The sequence below is a fragment of the Passer domesticus genome, chromosome 15, assembly GCF_036417665.1.
Source record: "Passer domesticus isolate bPasDom1 chromosome 15, bPasDom1.hap1, whole genome shotgun sequence".
Lineage (NCBI taxonomy): Eukaryota > Metazoa > Chordata > Aves > Passeriformes > Passeridae > Passer > Passer domesticus.
Window position 1 is genome coordinate 16,495,388 of NC_087488.1, and position 16,275 is coordinate 16,511,662.

Below are 16,275 nucleotides of genomic sequence, written 5' to 3' on the forward strand. Positions count from 1 at the left end.
CGGGACTGCGGGGAGAACCGGCATGGGCACCGGGCCGCGGGCCTCGGCTCGCGGCCGGGCACCGCCCCGGTACCGCCCAGGGGCTGCCCCGACACAGCCCCGGGACCGCCCCGGGACCGCCCCGCGTTTCCGGGTGCCGGCGGGGCCGGGCCGCAGCCGCTCGGGCTGTACCCCACGGTCCCCCCGCTGTCCCCCCGCTGTCCCCCCGCTGTCCCCGCGATGGACTTCTCGCGGTTCCTGTCGGACGAGTTCGAGGTGAAGGGCTGGGTGAACGCGGCGTTCCGCGCCGTGCAGCAGGAGGCGCCGGGCAAGGTGGACGCGCACGCCGCCACGCTGGTGATGAAGCTGCAGCTGTTCATCCAGGAGGTCAACAACGCCGTGGAAGGTGCGCTCATCGCGGCAGGGCCGGCTCCGGGTGCCCCCGCGCCCCATCTTCCCCGGGCACCCCCGCGCAGGCCGCCCCAGGCCACGCCGGCCTTCCCGGCCTGGCCGGCCTGGCCCGGGACGGGATCCTCGCACCCCTCTCGGGGCTCAGCTGTGCACCAGCACATCTGCGTTAGGTGCTGCGAAACAGCAGCTGCTGCCACGTGGGGGAACAGGGTAAATGTCTTCTGCAAAAGGGTTGGCCTGGCGCTGGCTGCCCAGGGCAGTGGTGGAGTCCCTGGAAGGATTAAAAAGCGGTGTGCATGTGGCACTTGGGGACGTGAGTTAGTGGTGGCAGTGCCAAGGGGGGGAACACGACTGGACTGTTGGGAACAGCTGGACTTGATGCTCTCAGAGGGCTTTTTTAAAACCTAAATGATCCTATGATAAAATACATGCTCAAAGTTTAAAGATACAGCTGAAGATTTGTTGTTTGATATTTTGCTTTGTTTTTTAGCGTTGGGTTTTTTCAAGTGCTAAAGATTAGATAAGATTATTGAAAGACTGCCTGTTCCTGCAAGGGCTGTCGCCCCTCCTCACCGACTGCTCTGTGTTCCTGCAGAAACGAGCCATCAGGCTCTCCAGAACATGCCCAGAGTCCTCCGGGAAGTGGAAGTCTTGAAACAGGAGGCAACATTCCTGAAGGAGCAGATGATCCTTGTTAAAGAGGATATAAAGAAGTTTGAAGAAGACACAGCTCAGTCCATGCAGGTCAGTGCTTAGTGTTTATCTGCAGCTTGTGAAATTCAAAAAGTTACAGAGTTGTTCACATGAAATAATCTTGTGAACTTAAGATAGGCAAATCACTTCTTTTAACATTAGTGGAAAGGTGGGTGTGGCACAGCTGTGCAGTCTGCATGTCCTGAGGAACAGCTGCTCAGGTGTCTGCTCAGAGCTGCTGGTACCTGGCTGGGGACACTGGTTTCTGCCTGGGGTGCACAGCATTTTCAGGCAAAGTGGATACTAAAAGAACAAGACCAGAATTCAAGCTAACCTGTTATTTTACTTTGAAAGATGATTTTTCATCTCTAGCTCCTTCAAACCATTCCATCTTCTTGTCATAATCTTTCCTCACCTTTTTGTTTTTTAAATTTAAGCAGAAGCTAACTGCCAAGTACCTGTGAGAGCCGTTTTTTGTTTCAGTGGGGAACATGGTATTGTGGTTTCTTGTCAGGTCCTGGTAGAGATTGACCAGGTCAAGTCCAGGATGCAGCTGGCTGCCGAGTCACTTCAGGAAGCAGACAAATGGAGCACACTAAGTGCAGATATTGAAGAGACTCTTAAAACACAGGTAAATACTGGATTATTTGGTATTTGTGCCTCCGGCTTTTCAGGGAGCTGTGTTTAAAACTCGGGTTTTGAGGTGACTGTGGAACACATCCCTGGTGCTGATGCTGTCTGAGGTTGCCCATGGTGACAGGCTGCCTTTCCCTGCTGGCAGGACGTGTCCCTGATCTCAGCCAAGCTGACGAGCATGCAGAGCAGCCTGGCCATGCTGGTGGACACGCCGGATTACTCGGAGAAGTGTGTGCACCTGGAGGCACTGAAGAACCGGCTGGAGGCCATGGCCAGCCCCCAGATCGTTGCTGCTTTCAACTCCCAGTCTGTAGGTCAGTAGCTCCTGGTGTCATTTGCTGTCAGCACTGAGTTTATTGTCTTTAAAGCAGTTTAGGTGGAGAGTTGGTGTCCTGCAGGCTCCTGGCGCTGGGTCCTGAGCTTCTCCTGGTGGAGCAGATGCCCTGGAATGTTTTGGGCTCTGCAGCTGCCTGCAGGCCAGTGCTGCTCTGATTTTCCTATGGTTTGGGGTACCTGTGGCCACTGCAGGAAACAAGATTACAGGATTTTATGGGCCACGTGGATGTGGGAGATGGAGGTACTGCTCAAATAAGCAGAAGGGCCTTGGCTTTCTGCTATCATGGTGTTATTGGTGTAATCAGGAAGGAAGTTTGTTTGGAAGCGTTCTGACTTCCTACTACTTTGTAAAAGCAGCTTTGCAAATTCTCCTTAGAAAAGTGGTCTTTTTGGACAGTTCTTTGTGCTGTTCCTTCCTTGTGCTATTTGTCAGTACTTCTGAAAAGTAGTTGTTCTGGTTGTTGACACTCATCTCTGTGCACCTCAAGGGCTCTGGGGCTGTGGGGTACAAACCAGACTTTGGAGGAACCTGTGTTTCTAAGCCCTGTGCAGGAGCAGCTGTGCCATGAGTCAGCCTGAGGCACAGGTGTCATTTTGAGACAGGTGAAAGCAAAGCTGAAGCCTTTGTCAGCTATGCTTTAGGTTTCTAAGTGCTGCCTTGTTTCTAGAAACCAATTATTTCCTTCTAGGAAATGCTCTGGCTTTAATACTGGATGTGTTAGCACTATGTGCAGGTTAGGAAGTTAAACTCATTCCATGTGTTTGCTGTCTGATCTTGTTTGAGGTGGGTTTCAGGCAGTTCTGCTCCTGTTTGAGAAGATAAGCAAACAGAGATGAAGTTGTCTCTTTCTGTGTAGACCGTTGTGCCTGCTCCCTTGTAAGAGGAGTTCTTGCTCAGACTGATGTCTCACCCTCAGCTTTGAGGCTGATCCTGATGCCTGTTATTTTGTTTTGTTTAGATCAGGCAAAGATGTTTGTTAAAGTCTTCACTGAAATTGATCGGATGCCCCAGCTTCTGGCGTATTACTACAAGTGTCACAAGGTAAGTGTTTTGGTCACACTTCAACGCTGAGGAATTGCAGTCGGAATTCTTGCTGGGCTCTGACTGCAGAGGGAGCTGCTGCCCCACGGATCTCAGCTGTGCTCTGGGGGATGGCACCTGCTCCTCCCTGTATTTCCTTCTGTGACTTCTCTTGCTGCCTCTGAGCAGCTTTGGTTACTCCCCGCGTTGCAGGAGTAATTCTCCATTGGGGTCCTTGTCCCTTCCTGCAGCAGACACAGGCTGTGTGTGTTCTGCTTGATTTCTCTGTGCCTCGTGGTTTTGCTTTGCTTTGCTGTGGATGTGGCCATGTCAGCAGTAACTTTATTACTGCAACTTGCCAGCTGCTGATTTCTGTAAACTCTTTTCAGGTAAGATTAAAAGTTGGAATTCCAGACAGTTCTGCAGCCATAACCTGAGCTTCAAATTTCTCACATGACTGTGACTTTTGAGGATTAAGTTCAAGGCTGGGGCTTGCCAAGTATTTCAACTATTATGTGGGAGTATCAGTTGCAATCTCATTTTATGAGTAAAATACCAATGTTAATTAAATCTTTGAATCACTAAGAAGCTGAAAGTCTTTTCCTTCTGTGGTGCTGAATTATATGTAATGCTGAAACAGGGAGAGGGGCACAAGGGGGAGCCTCATGTTTTGGCAGAAGTGCTGTGCATGGGGAGTGCTGGGCTTGGCATAACAAAAGCAGGCCCTGTGGCCTGTCAGTTTTCTCCTCAGATGTTTCTGTTCCCCATCAGGTGCAGCTGGTGGCCGTGTGGCAGGAGCTTTGCCAGAGTGACTTGAGCTTGAATCGCCAGCTGACCGAGCTGTACGACACCCTGCTGGGGACCTGGCACGCCCAGCTCCAGTGGGCAGCACAGGTGCAGTGATGGGGCAGGGCAGGGCTGGGCACCCTCTGAGGTCTCACAAAGCCTTGGAGAGCTCAGCCTGACTGACACTCTGGGCCTGGCTGGTGCAGGATGGGATTTGCAGCCCACTCACTGCTCGTGCTCCAGCCCTGCAAACAGGATTTGAGCTCTGGCCTTCCACCAGCAGCAAGGTTGCCGTGTTATTGGCATTGAAGCTGCTCTATCACTTTCATCTGGATCTTAAGTTAAAACTAATCTGTTGGTGTTGTAAATGTGCTCTCTTGCAAGGCACTTGAAATGCCTGAATTGCTTTATCCCTTGGCCTGGAGGAAGCCCTCAGGGTCACACTGGACTGATGCATGGTGCTCTGTGTAAGATATCTGAGGGCTTCTGCTGTCACCCCTTGGAGTCTGTGTGCTTGTTTTCCCTGCCAAGAATAATGTAGGATCAAAAAAAGTTTTTGTCCTTTGGTAAAATGAAGAAATAAGTTCATATTGTTGAAGAATTTTTCATCCATGAAAGGTAAGAGATTCTTATCTTCATGTGACAAAGCCAGTGTCAGTGCAAGGCCTGTGCTGCAGAGGAGCTCAGTGTTTCCTTGAAATGTATTTTTTCTGCCTAATGATTCAATGTGACTTGCAGGTCAGATGTCAGGTTACATTTTAGCAGATATTCTTTGAACTGGGGATTGTGAAAAATGGCATGTGGGGCACAGCTCATGTCACTCAGTCTCCTGTGTTGCTTCTGCTTTCTGAAAAACTCTTGGACCTTTTTGATGGCAAACCCAGCTTTCAAAGCAAATGAGCAGAGTAGCTGATGAAAAAGTCACCATGAAGGCTGTAAAAAGGTTTATGCTAGTGGAGTGGCTGATTCTCAGCTGATTACAGACTTTCTAGCCTTTTCACTACTGACTTCTGCCTATCTGACCAGTAATTTGGCTTGTGATATAGTCCTATTTCTTCATATTTTACTGATTCACGTTGTTTCCCAACACACCTGTGTGAACTCTTTCAAATGTCCTCTTCTGTCAGGTGTTTTTTGAATCACTGTAGTGCCTGTGCTCTTGTGTATTCAGTTTTTGACCTGTGCCTGTCTTCTAGTTTCTTGGTGGCTGCACTCTGTGTACTGCCCTAGACTCGCAGTCAGGTTGTGCTGTGTGCTAGGTCAGCGTGGCTCTTGCAGCCTGAGCTGAGCACTCCTGGGTTCTTCCCCCCTGTGGGTGTTCCAGGTTTGGAAGCTGCCTGCTGCTCTCTGCTGTGTTCCTCTCAGGCAGTGTGCTTTTGCCAGTAGCTGTTCTGCTGCCGCAGGTTTTCAAGAACCCCCATGAAGTCGTGACTGTGCTGTTGATCCAAACCCTGGGAGCTCTGGTGCCTTCCATCCCCGTGTGTCTCAGCACTGCCATGGAGAGGACGGGCCAGGACAGCAAGCTGGGCCAGCTGCTGGAGCTGCACGATGCCACCGTGCACTTCGCCCGGGGGCTGGAGGTGGCCATGCTGCCCAACCTCAGTAAGGCTCTGAGCTCTGTCATTCTGTGCTCTCCCCTTTGTGACTCCCACTGGGGGATTTTGTTTAGTTTTAGGTGGAGGGAGGGATTATCTCCTCTAAGCAATGCCCAGTTCCACTGCACTTGCACCTTTGTGTTTGTGTGTATGTCTTGCACCTGAGCTGTTGACACAACACTGAGTTTCCTGAAGCAGCCCTGTCCTGAGCTGGCTCTGCAGGGTAAATAGCATTTAGCACTTCTCCTTTTACAGGCTTTACTGTTTCTTCTGTCTCCCAGACAAGGAAGTGTCTCCAGGGAGGCAGTAAGACCCATTGTGAGAGATGACAAAGCAGAAAAGTTGAGGAGTTTCCTGGAATTATCACCTCACTAAACAAGAGAAAACCTGCTTGAAGGCTGCATCCATTGGATGCTTGTATTTGTTTTTTGTAGTTTTTCTGTTGCTACTGGCTGAGGGTTTGATCAAGTGACAATGCCCAGTGGTTTTTTTTGAACCGTTGGTAGTTTTTTCCCAGCAGCATCTTCATTGTTTGTTTCCAAACCTGCCCTGTGCTTTCCCCTCCCTGGGACATTTGTCATTTTGGTCATGATTGCTGAGTGATTCCTGCAAACCACACAGCAGTGAGGTGCTGTTTGCACAGGTTTACACCTGACTGGAGCTGCTGGCTATTTATAGACCCTTATGAGTTTGGTGGGGCCGCTTCAAAGACTGGCTGTGGGAAAATCCAAAATTAAGGCTAATGGAGCATTCCCGATGCTGTGCTTCCTGTGTTTGGTTCCTCATAACATTGTCTTGAGCTGTTTAAACCCAGATTCTTTCTTGATCCTGTAAATTATGATTGCTGGGCAATGTCAGGGAGTGTGACTGTGTCTGTTGTCGGTCTGGTTGCATACACATCAATCATTTTCTAGCTTAATTTGTGGTTCATTATAGAAATTATTAAAAAGGACTTGGAAAAATAATGCCAGATTGTAGAAGATGATGGAATAGGAAGACCACTGTTGAGCTGTTATCTGAGTGTGTTTAAAAAAACACCCAAAGCCTTTATTTCTGTCTCTTTTAGTGTGGGTAATATGTTTGAGAAAAGAAATATCTCAAGAATGGAAAGGCCAGGTGACTCAGCTGAGGAGACTCAAACCAGTTCCTGTGTGTATGTGTGAGGGGAGGGCTCAGCTGTGATTCACAGGATAATTCATTTTGGAAGGGACCTTGGAAGATGATCTGGTCCAGTCTCCTGCTCCAGGCAGGACCTGCTGTGAGGTCAGACTGGTGCTTGGGGTACTGTTGAGTCTGGTCTCCACAGTGTCCAAGCACAGTGCTGGCTTTGGACAGACTGCTCCATTGCTTTCCTGTCCTCAGGGTGTGAAAGTCTTTTCTGATAGCCAGGATTCAAAGTCATTTTGGTTTGCTGCAGGTTTGAGTTTGGCAGAGCTCTGTGAGAGCAGCTGGTGCCCAGTTCTGATTTGGGCAATAATCATTGAGCCCTGCTTTGTGTTTGGGTTGGCAGCTCCCTGCTCAGGCATGGCACTGAGAGCTGAGTTTGTGCTTCACGTTCGCCTCTGCTTGATGAGCACTGGCACAGTAGTGCTGAATGAATTGAATTAGTGTCAATTATTTTAAGTGTGAACTAGGCTTTCTGATAAATGAGGATTGCCCCTGTTTGATGCCGTGGGAGTAATGTGTTTCAATTCTTCTGCTGTAGGTTGGAATGTTTGATAGATTTTTGTCACCCAGGCTGTTTTGGGTCAGTGAGTGCTAATTTTCTTGAGACACTTGTTGAGATACAACATCTTGGTTTTAGGAAGCAGGTAGAGATAGTAATCTTGTTTCTAAAAAAATAAAAAAACCCAATCTGTGTAGTTGAGATTGAAGCTGTTGGGCAGCATTCCAAGCCTGTGCAGGCAGCATGCTTTAGTAGCTTGAAATGAGGTTTTTAGTAGCATATTCATCTCTTTGTAGACTAAACATGTGATTCTTTGTAGAGGAGCAGAACCTGGTGAAAGTGATGGAGCTTGTGGAAGTGGTGTACGCTCCCTACAAGCCCTATCAGCTCGAGTATGGAGACCTGGAAGAAGAGAATCTCCTCATCCAGATCAGTGCAGTGCCCTTGGTAATGTACCAGTCTGTGCTCAGCTGTCCTGGGAGAGGCTGAAGCTCCCACTAAACACAGGGGTCTTTGTCACAGTTACTGCTCTCTTTGCCCCTCTCCTTTTCAGTTATATTTCCTTTCATTTGTAGAAGATTCTGCTGTTGGCAGAACTGTTTTTCCTTGAGGACCTGGGGAACACAGGGTTTGGCAGCCTGGCTGTTGCAGTCTGTGGGCAGGAGGGTGGGAGCACCAGCACGGTTCTGCCGCAGGAGTTTCACAGGAGAGGAGGATACCAGAGAGCACTGTGTTACACAGGGTGTGTTTTCTCCATTACCTGGAAGAAGAGCCAGGCTCAGCTCTGTTGTTCCTGTTCTCTAGGAGCACTGGGAGGTGATTGATTGTGTCCAGGAGCTCAACCACTCAGTCAGCAAACTCTTCAGGCTGGCGGCCGGAGCCATCGACAGCTGCCTCAAGCTCACGGACGGCCTGGGGGTGTGTGGGCTGCTGAAGGCCCTGAAGGCCCTCTTCTCCAAGTAAGGTGCCTTTAGGTGCTGTTCCATTTATCCTGAGCGAGTTGTGAGTGTGCAGTTTGTAGCCAAGGACTCTGTAGTTTATGGAAAATGGCTGAGAGCAGAAAGTGTCTCTGACTGTACCATGAATCATCACTATCCCCCTTGCTGCTTCATTCAAGCACAGGCTGTTTTCTAGAGGAAAAATGAAAGATTTTATGGCTAAATCAAAAGCTTGCCAGCTGTTTTCGATTCTGGTTGGGGAGAGTTTTCATTTTTAATAAATACTTTTGAAGGAGAAAATGTTTCCCAAAACAAAATAAGGCAAATTAGGCTGATGAAAGTAGATCTCAGTGGAGAAATAAGTCTGGAGGTTGAACTTGATAATCTTGGAGGTCTTTTCCAACCACGTTGATTCTATGAATACACAGTCACTGGGACAAGTAACCTCACATTCAGGATCTGCCTGTAAGTCTGAGATACCCCACAGAGTGAGGTTCACTCTTAATTCTTGTCTTAAAGTATCACTTTCCTATTCCTATAGTGATTTACTCCTTATTCCTTCACGATACTGAAAGAGCTGCTCACAAGGTATGAATCAGGTATTGCTGCCCTTTGGGAAGAGGAAAGCACAAGTCTGATCTCACTTCTTTATAGGCAATTAGAGAGCAATGTACCTGCCTCCAGCTTATAGGCATTATTAAAAAGAAAATGGGGGTGGGTAGAAAACAGAATGTTCTTCTCTTTATCCATGTTCTAATCTGGGGAGTAGCTGAGAAAACAAATTCATGAGATTGTTGTCACCATGTTCCTGGAGTAAGGGCCAAGTGATGTTGGAGTAGCAGGAGCTGTATAAAGTTTTCCTGGTCTTTCCTAGGAGATGGTCAGTGTAGTGGTAACTAAAATGTCTGGCTCGTTCCTTGTCACGGGCAGGGAGAGCTCCTGGTAATCCACAGGCAGCAAACTGAGGCAGCCACACAGCATCTTCTGTGCTCCTTGTCCTCTGGTCCAGGCTGGAGTGGGCTGTGGCTGACCAGTTCTTCACATCCACCTGTCTGAGTGGAACCAGAGTGTCTCTTCTCTACTCCTTTTAGTATTTCTGGTTCTTGTTTGGCCCTTGCAGAGGGCTGACTGAGCAAATCACAGGACGTGTCTTTGTGCTGCTCTCCAGCCTGTTCTCTCATGCTGCTGCTTCTCTCTGCTCCTTTTCTCACTGCAGGTATACATCTGACTTCACAAACACCCTGCAGTCTATACGAAAGAAGTGTAAACTGGATGATGTCCTGGCAGATTCCCTGTTCCAGGAGGACTGGACTGCATTCCAAAACTCTGTCCGGTGAAGAGTTTGGGGTTTTTTTGTCTGGCTCAGAGCTGGTTTTTGTGTCAAAGCTGAAAGGGAACGACTTGGGGTCAGTTTACACAAGTTCTCAGTGCAGAACACGGGGCTGAGCTCGCTGTGCTGCTGGGAGCACCCGTGTAGTCGTGGGTTTCAGGTTGCTCCTGGCACAGGGAGGGCTGTGGGGCTCCCCACGCTGCCTGGAGCAAGGCTGCATCCATGCCACTTGTAATTTTTGCAGCTCTTAGAATTTTTCCCAGTGACACTGAGCTGGCCTTCCCCATGATGATAAGAAGTAGCATATGGGTGAGGCCATTGGGAAAAAAATCAGTGTTATCAAATGGATGCAGAGTTTATCACCAGATTGACTCTTGACTGATGTGTGGCTGTGGTTTGGTTATGCCTTTTCATAATTACTTGACGTGGGTCTGAGATGGGTTCTCTGAGAGGGTTCTAGCATTATCTGCCTCAAATCTCACAGTGTGTTTTTGTCTTATTCTTTTCCAGGATAATTTCCACTTGTGGTGAACTCCTTCATCAGTGTGGAGACTTTGAGCAGCAGCTGGCCAACAGGTGAGCACTGGTGGCCTTAATTCAGAGCAAGTTGAAAGAAAACAAGCCCCAAGGTGCTTTGGTTGCATGGACCATGGAGGGAAAGGCACCACTGATTCCCCTTCCCCATGCTTTGACATTCAGAGGTGGGGCATAGGCTGTTCTGCCCAGTCATGTTCCCTGAGGCAGTCCCAGGAATCCTTTTCCTTGGATTCCTGCCTGGCCACCAGTGGGCTGCCAGATGGGGGTCAGGAAGGAATTTTCCACCAGATCAAATTGGCAAGATCCTTGTGGCATGGGGCATGAATCACGTGCTGAAATGTGTAGGTGTGCCTTAGCTGTTGGCTTCCCTGTAACCTGAGGAGTGTAGGCACAGGCAGCACGTGGATCTTGCTACTCCTGGTTGTGAGCAGCTCCCTGGCCAGGCTGTGGTTCCTTGAAGTGCTCAGTGTGACTGGAGAGGAGCCCAGCCTGCAGTGCTCAGTGGGGCCCCTCTGCCCTCGTGTTCCCAGAGCACAAACCCCCTGTCCTCCCAGCACCTGTGCAGCTGGTGAGTTGCACAGTGGATGGGAGGACTGGCTGCAGCTCTCTGTCAGTGAATGCTCTCCTTGAAGTCACTCAAGGGCAGTGCTGGTCCTAGGGCCAGCATGAGGACAGCACTGCTGAGTCCAGAGGATCCTGCTGGTGACTTTTGTGTACTTGTTTTCAGGATTTTGTCAACTGCTGGGAAGTATCTCTCAGACTCCTACAGCCCTTGCAGTTTTTCTGGCTTTCAGGACACCAGTTCTGCAGAAAAGAAGAGCTCCGTAAAAAATCCTTGGCAGGAATACAATTATCTCTTGAAGGAGAATCCATCCGAGTATGCCAGCCTTATGGAAACACTTTACACTCTGAAGGTAGCCCTGGTGCCTGGAGAGCCTGCCTCTGTTACAGTGTGCTCTTGGGCCCTTGTTGGGTAGGATCCCCCCTCCAGTCTAATGACTTTTCATGCTGGGCTGCAGCCTTTCCATGGGCTGTGTTTTGTAGAGACACTGATACCCAGAGAGATGAGATGTCCAAACCCAGGAAGTCTGGATTCATTCCATCTCTCCCCAGATCCTGGCTGTGTTTTGTGAACATGCCCTTATCAGCTCGGGTGAGGGAGATTTTATCACACTGAGCATCGGGAAGGTTGTGTTGGAGCCATCTCAAATTATGGAGCCCACACACCACCTTCTGAGGCTTTCTCTGCCACTTAGGCTCTGCTGCCCTGTCCAGTCTGAAACAGAATTCTGCAGGGTCATTCATGCATGGATCTGTGAACAGGGTAGAATGGCTTTAGTTATCTTCTTGTGGATCTAAGTTATGTTTGCCATCACTGGTCACATGCAGTAGTGAATTCAAGGTTATGAGTTTTATTTCCTCAAAATGTTTTGATTTCTTCTGCACTTGGTTTACCTGCAGCTTTTGTGGTTCCACCTTCAGTGTCATGTGTCTGACTTTACACCTTGACTGAACTGTCCAGTTCCACAGCTGCTGTTCAGGTAGAACTTAATTCCATGCAGGGTATCAGTTGTGCCCTTTGAGTAAAAGGCAGTTTTGCCACCTTCTCTGCAAGTTTCTCAGTATCCAGCATGTGCCAGAGCCTGGGGAGGCTGGAATGTGATGCTGATTCCTTTCCTGAGAGAGCAGTGGCAGTTTCTGTCTTGAATAACTGCTTGGAATAGGTCATTCCAAAACAAACAGGCTGTGCCACCACAGAGGAAAGCTCTGCTGCACGGGGATAAAACCCCTGCAAGCATGTTAGCCCAGCCCCTGTGTGGCCACTTGGGTGGCTGTGTGTGTAAATGTTTCTCTGTGTGTGTCAGGAGAAGGGCACCAGCCAGCACAGCCTGCTGTCGGCGTCGCGAGCGGCCCTGGCGCGCCTCAACCAGCTGTCCCACCAGCTGGCCTTCGACTCCGTGTTCCTGCGCATCAAACAGCAGCTGCTGCTGGTTCCCAGGATGGAGGTGGGCACTGTGAGCAGGCGGGGTGTGCCCGGGGGAGCCCCTGCTCAGCATTGCTTGGCTGGCTCCTGCTCAGAGCCGTTCTCTCTGGTGCTGCGTTTCTGCCGCGAGCTGCAGGCAGTGGAATGATTTCCCTTCCCTCTCCCACTGCCTTTGCAGCGCAGGTGTTTGATGGCTCTGGTGGTTGTTTGAGTGTTGCTTTTCTGACCCATGTGGGCACGTTTCCCACAGGGAGCTGGGCAGAAGAAGAGTGGGTGTTTTGGGCCTGAGGGATAACATGTAAACAGTTTTCTCACCGTCTGTGTTCTGCTGCCTAGAATCCCTTGGGTACTCACAGTTCATGTTGCTGGGTCACCCCTTTCTGAAATGCTGACAGGCTTCATGCTCTGGGAAGTCATCGATTCATCCTGCACTTTCTGCCTTACAGGGCTGGAGTTCTGGTGGCATTGGTGAGACCCTGACAGATGACCTGCCCAACTTCAGCCTGACCCCTCTGGAATATATCAGCAATGTAAGAACTCAGCTGTCTTTCTGCTCTAGAAAACAAATTGCTGGGAACACTCCGGAGAGCAAAGATTTGCTTGGAGTAGCAGTTCTCTGTGCAGGTCTTTCTTACCATGAGTGTTTCAGTGACTGCTTCTCTGACCTTGTGAAAAACTGTTTCTTGTACCAAGTGTAATGATGCACGAGAGCCAATTTGTGGGTGAGTGAGTGGCTGTCAGGCTCAGCTCTCTGCTTTCGGGTGTATTTACTGCGGGTGACTTTTTCTCTAGTAAAGGACTTGCCTTGCATTTGTTCAGTGATTCAGGTTTTGGTGCTTTTATTCCAGATTGGGCAATACATTATGTCTCTTCCTCTGCACCTTGAGCCATTTGTCACTCAAGAGGATTCTGCTTTGGAGCTGGCATTACATGCTGGGAAACTGCCATACCCCCCAGAGCAAGGTAGGGTGAGACCAAGGGCTTGGAGTGTCTGGGGGAAGCTTTCCCATCCTGACATCACACGGGTGGGATGTGATACAGTGACGAAACCATTGGAGATCCCTTTCCTATCACATTGTTTCTTCCTTTGGTGGAACCCAGGAGGAGCCTCTAAATAATGAGTAAAACTTGGTTTTGTTTCATTCAAACTGGAAGCTTCGGCTTGGTCTGTGTGAGTTTGGTGTTCATTAAAATGGTGGTTTGGGGTCTGAAGAGTTCTGTTGGGTTTTGGCTCCTGTTCCTGCTCCGGGGGGCTGGCCCTGCCTGCTGTCACTAATCCTGCTCAGTAACAGCAGTAGCCACCTAATGCCTTTCCCTGCAGGTTGGCAGTGTACCTGGTGTGCTGGGTTAGTCTCTTTATGATGTTATTATTTCCAGAGAGTGAAGAAAGCATAGAGCTTGGTATTTACAGTCTTCCTGGAGCCTTCCAAAAATACACTCTCCAGTTCAGGCTTTTGCATTACTATTGTGTCACCTTGAAGCATTTACATGTTGTAATGCCTCGATAATTTTCAAAGCACTAATGAACACAGACTGCCTTTAGGGCTGGAAAAAAACTCTTGTGAATCCTTGTCACTGCCGTGGTTTGCAGACTGCTCCTGGGAGAGGATCCTGCAGGAGGTGCCAGGCAGTGCCCTGTCCCTGCTGGTCCCCATCAGCCCTTTGGAAGGGACTTACCTGGAGGGTCATCAGGGGAGTGTTTTGGGTCTGGAGCTCGTGTCAGTGGTGTGCAGTGCAGGGAGAGTATACATGACTGCTTAGGTGACTCCAGAACCAGCTCTGACTAGGCTGTCCTGGGCAAGGAGCAGTTCAGATGTTATTAACCAGTTATTAATTAGCTGTTCAGATGTTATTAATCAGCTGTTCAGCTGTTATTAACCAGGCAGGGCTGTGTACCAAGCCAGCAGGGGCAGGCCAGGCGTGCTGGCAGCTGACAGGCCCTGTCTGTGCAGGAGATGAGCTGCCCGAGCTGGACAACGTGGCTGACTACTGGCTGGGCTCCATCGCCAGGGCCACCATGCAGACCTACTGCGAGGTCATCCTGCAGATCCCCCAGCTCACCCCACACTCCACCAAGCAGCTGGCCACGGACATCGGTGAGCTCTGGGCACCCCTCACGGGCTGCTCTGTCCCCACGGGGGGATCCTGCCTGGGTGGTGCCTGTGGGGGACAGCTCTCCGTGACAGGGTTCTCTGTCACCAAGAGCAAGGGTATCTTTCATTGCACAGTGTCTAAACACAAATCTTTCCTGAATTTTGCAGATTATCTGATAAACGTGATGGATGCCCTGGGCCTGCAGCCCTCGCGGGCGCTGCAGAACATTGTGACTCTGCTGAAGGCCAAGCCAGAGGAGTTTCGCCAGGCTGCCAAGAGCCTGCCCCGCCGGATGGCCGCTGGCATCGCGGCCATGAGGGGCCTGGAGGGGTAGCTGTGCCCTCCCTGCCTCTGCCATTGTGGCCATGAGTGGCCTGGAGTGCCAGCTGTGCCCTCCCTGCCTCTGGCATCACTGCCAGGAGGGGTCTGGAGTGCCAGCTGTGCCCTCCCTGCCTCTGGCATCACAGCCAGGAGGGGTCTGGAGTGCCAGCTGTGCCCTCCCTGCCTCTGGCATCACAGCCAGGAGGGGTCTGGAGTGCCAGCTGTGCCCTCCCTGCCTCTGGCATCACAGCCAGGAGGGGTCTGGAGTGCCAGCTGTGCTCTCCCTGCCTCTGGCATTGTGGCCATGAGTGGCCTGGAGTGCCAACTGTGCCCTCCCTGCCTCTGGCATCAATGCCAGGAGGGGCCTGGAGGGGTAGCTGTGCCCTCCCTGTCTCTGGCATCGCAGCCAGGAGGGGCCTGGAGTGCCAGCTGTGCCCTCCCTGCCTCTGCCATCAATGCCAGGAGGGGCCTGGCATGCCAGCTGTGCCCTCCCTGTCTCTGGCCCCTGCTCAAGGACTCATCTCAGATTGGTTTTCATTTCTGCAAGGACAGTGAAAACATCTCTGGGACTGGGGGAATTTATTTCAGACTAACTTTTAATAAATGTCTTTGTCTAGGAAAAGCTTGTTCCATTCTTCCATCTTCAGAAATAAGGAAAGGTGTCCTATGGCCAAATTTCCCGAAACCTCTGGATGACCCTGAGTAGGCTGAGGCATGCTGGAAGTGCTCCTGGTGCTGTGGAGTTCCTGCTTTGTGGCAGCTTTTTCAGAGAATGTAGCCTGCTGTGTCCGAGGTGATGGAGATGCAGCACAGTGGGGCTGCCTGTAGGCAGTGGCCACTGCTCAGGGTGTCGTAAATACAGGGTCAGGAAGGGTCTCTGCACTTGACACTTGAGGCTTGATAAAGCTTGGCCCTGAGAATAAAACCAGCTTTGTTGTTCCTGGTGCAATTTCACTGTTCCACGGAAAGCCATAAAGTTTGTAAGGAATTTAAGGAAAGTGGTGCTTCCTTGTAGAATTTATTAGCGTTTGTTGTGTAGATTTTTGACGACCAGCTGGTCTAGCTTTAGTGTGCTCTCCTGGGAGAATACAGAGAGCTCCCAAAACTGGAAAGGCAGCTGAGTCTGGAGCACCTGCACTGCTGCTGCAGCTGGAAACCCCTTTGCTCAGCTGGGCTCAGGCTGGGACAGAGCTGGAGCCAAGCACTGGAGACACTTCCCACTTTTATGAGATGTCAGACACCTCCATGAGCCAGCCGTGACTGGAATGGTGAGCTGTCCCTGTGCTGCAGAGAACACTCTGTTCCCTTCACTGCTGTGAGCAGGGTGAAGCTCAGCAGCCGTGCCTCTCCCACCCTTCCCCTGCCCCAGTGCTGCTGGGGAGGGTTTTGGGGCTGTTCCCTGTCTGCTGCTGTTGGCCTGGGCTGGCAGCCAGCTGGGGCTGAAGTCATGAGGGCAGGGTGAGCAGCCTGGGACCTGCTGCCCATCCCAGGGACCTTCTGGTGAGAGTGTGAGAGGAGATGCCCAGGTTCTTGCTGCCAGCATTCCCTGTGTTCTTGGAAATGTGCTCTGTGTGTTCTGGTTTTTCACTGTTTCATCCTTTGGAGGCCTTTGCCAGGGATGGCACTGCATACAGTGAGCACTGATTCAGGAGGGGTGTCAGGTCCTTGGTTCCCACTCAGCTGTGATATGGGATCAAGTGCCATCACTTTACACGAGCTCTCCTGTGGGAAAGGAGGCTGTGCTTGTTTGAGGTGCCCAGAGATGGAAACGTTCCTTTCAGGAGACAGGACAGATCTAGGACAGCTTGTAAGGGCTGGATTCCTCTGTCTCTGCAGGTGTTTTGCTGTCATGTGCCCTGTTAGGACTCTGGTGGGTTTGGGGCTCGCTGAGCTCAGGCTCTGCCTGGGTGGTTCTGTACAGAGCAGCATGTTTGGGGGCTGCTGGTCC

At 50.6% G+C, this 16,275-nt stretch overlaps 1 protein-coding gene across 1 annotated transcript; it reads left to right on the top strand.

Moving 5' to 3' along the window:
- Nucleotides 1–115: 115 nt before the first annotated feature.
- On the top strand, nt 116–14,949 carry COG7 (component of oligomeric golgi complex 7). The gene is made up of 17 exons (XM_064390061.1): nt 116–385; nt 986–1,134; nt 1,598–1,714; nt 1,865–2,033; nt 3,015–3,097; nt 3,848–3,970; nt 5,266–5,464; nt 7,443–7,570; nt 7,928–8,082; nt 9,278–9,394; nt 9,902–9,967; nt 10,656–10,842; nt 11,794–11,934; nt 12,359–12,442; nt 12,761–12,875; nt 13,865–14,008; nt 14,174–14,949. The coding sequence occupies exons 1-17, from the start codon at nt 220–222 to the stop codon at nt 14,338–14,340; spliced, it is 2,310 nt and encodes a 769-aa protein (XP_064246131.1). The 5' UTR covers nt 116–219; the 3' UTR covers nt 14,341–14,949.
- Nucleotides 14,950–16,275: the final 1,326 nt, after the last annotated feature.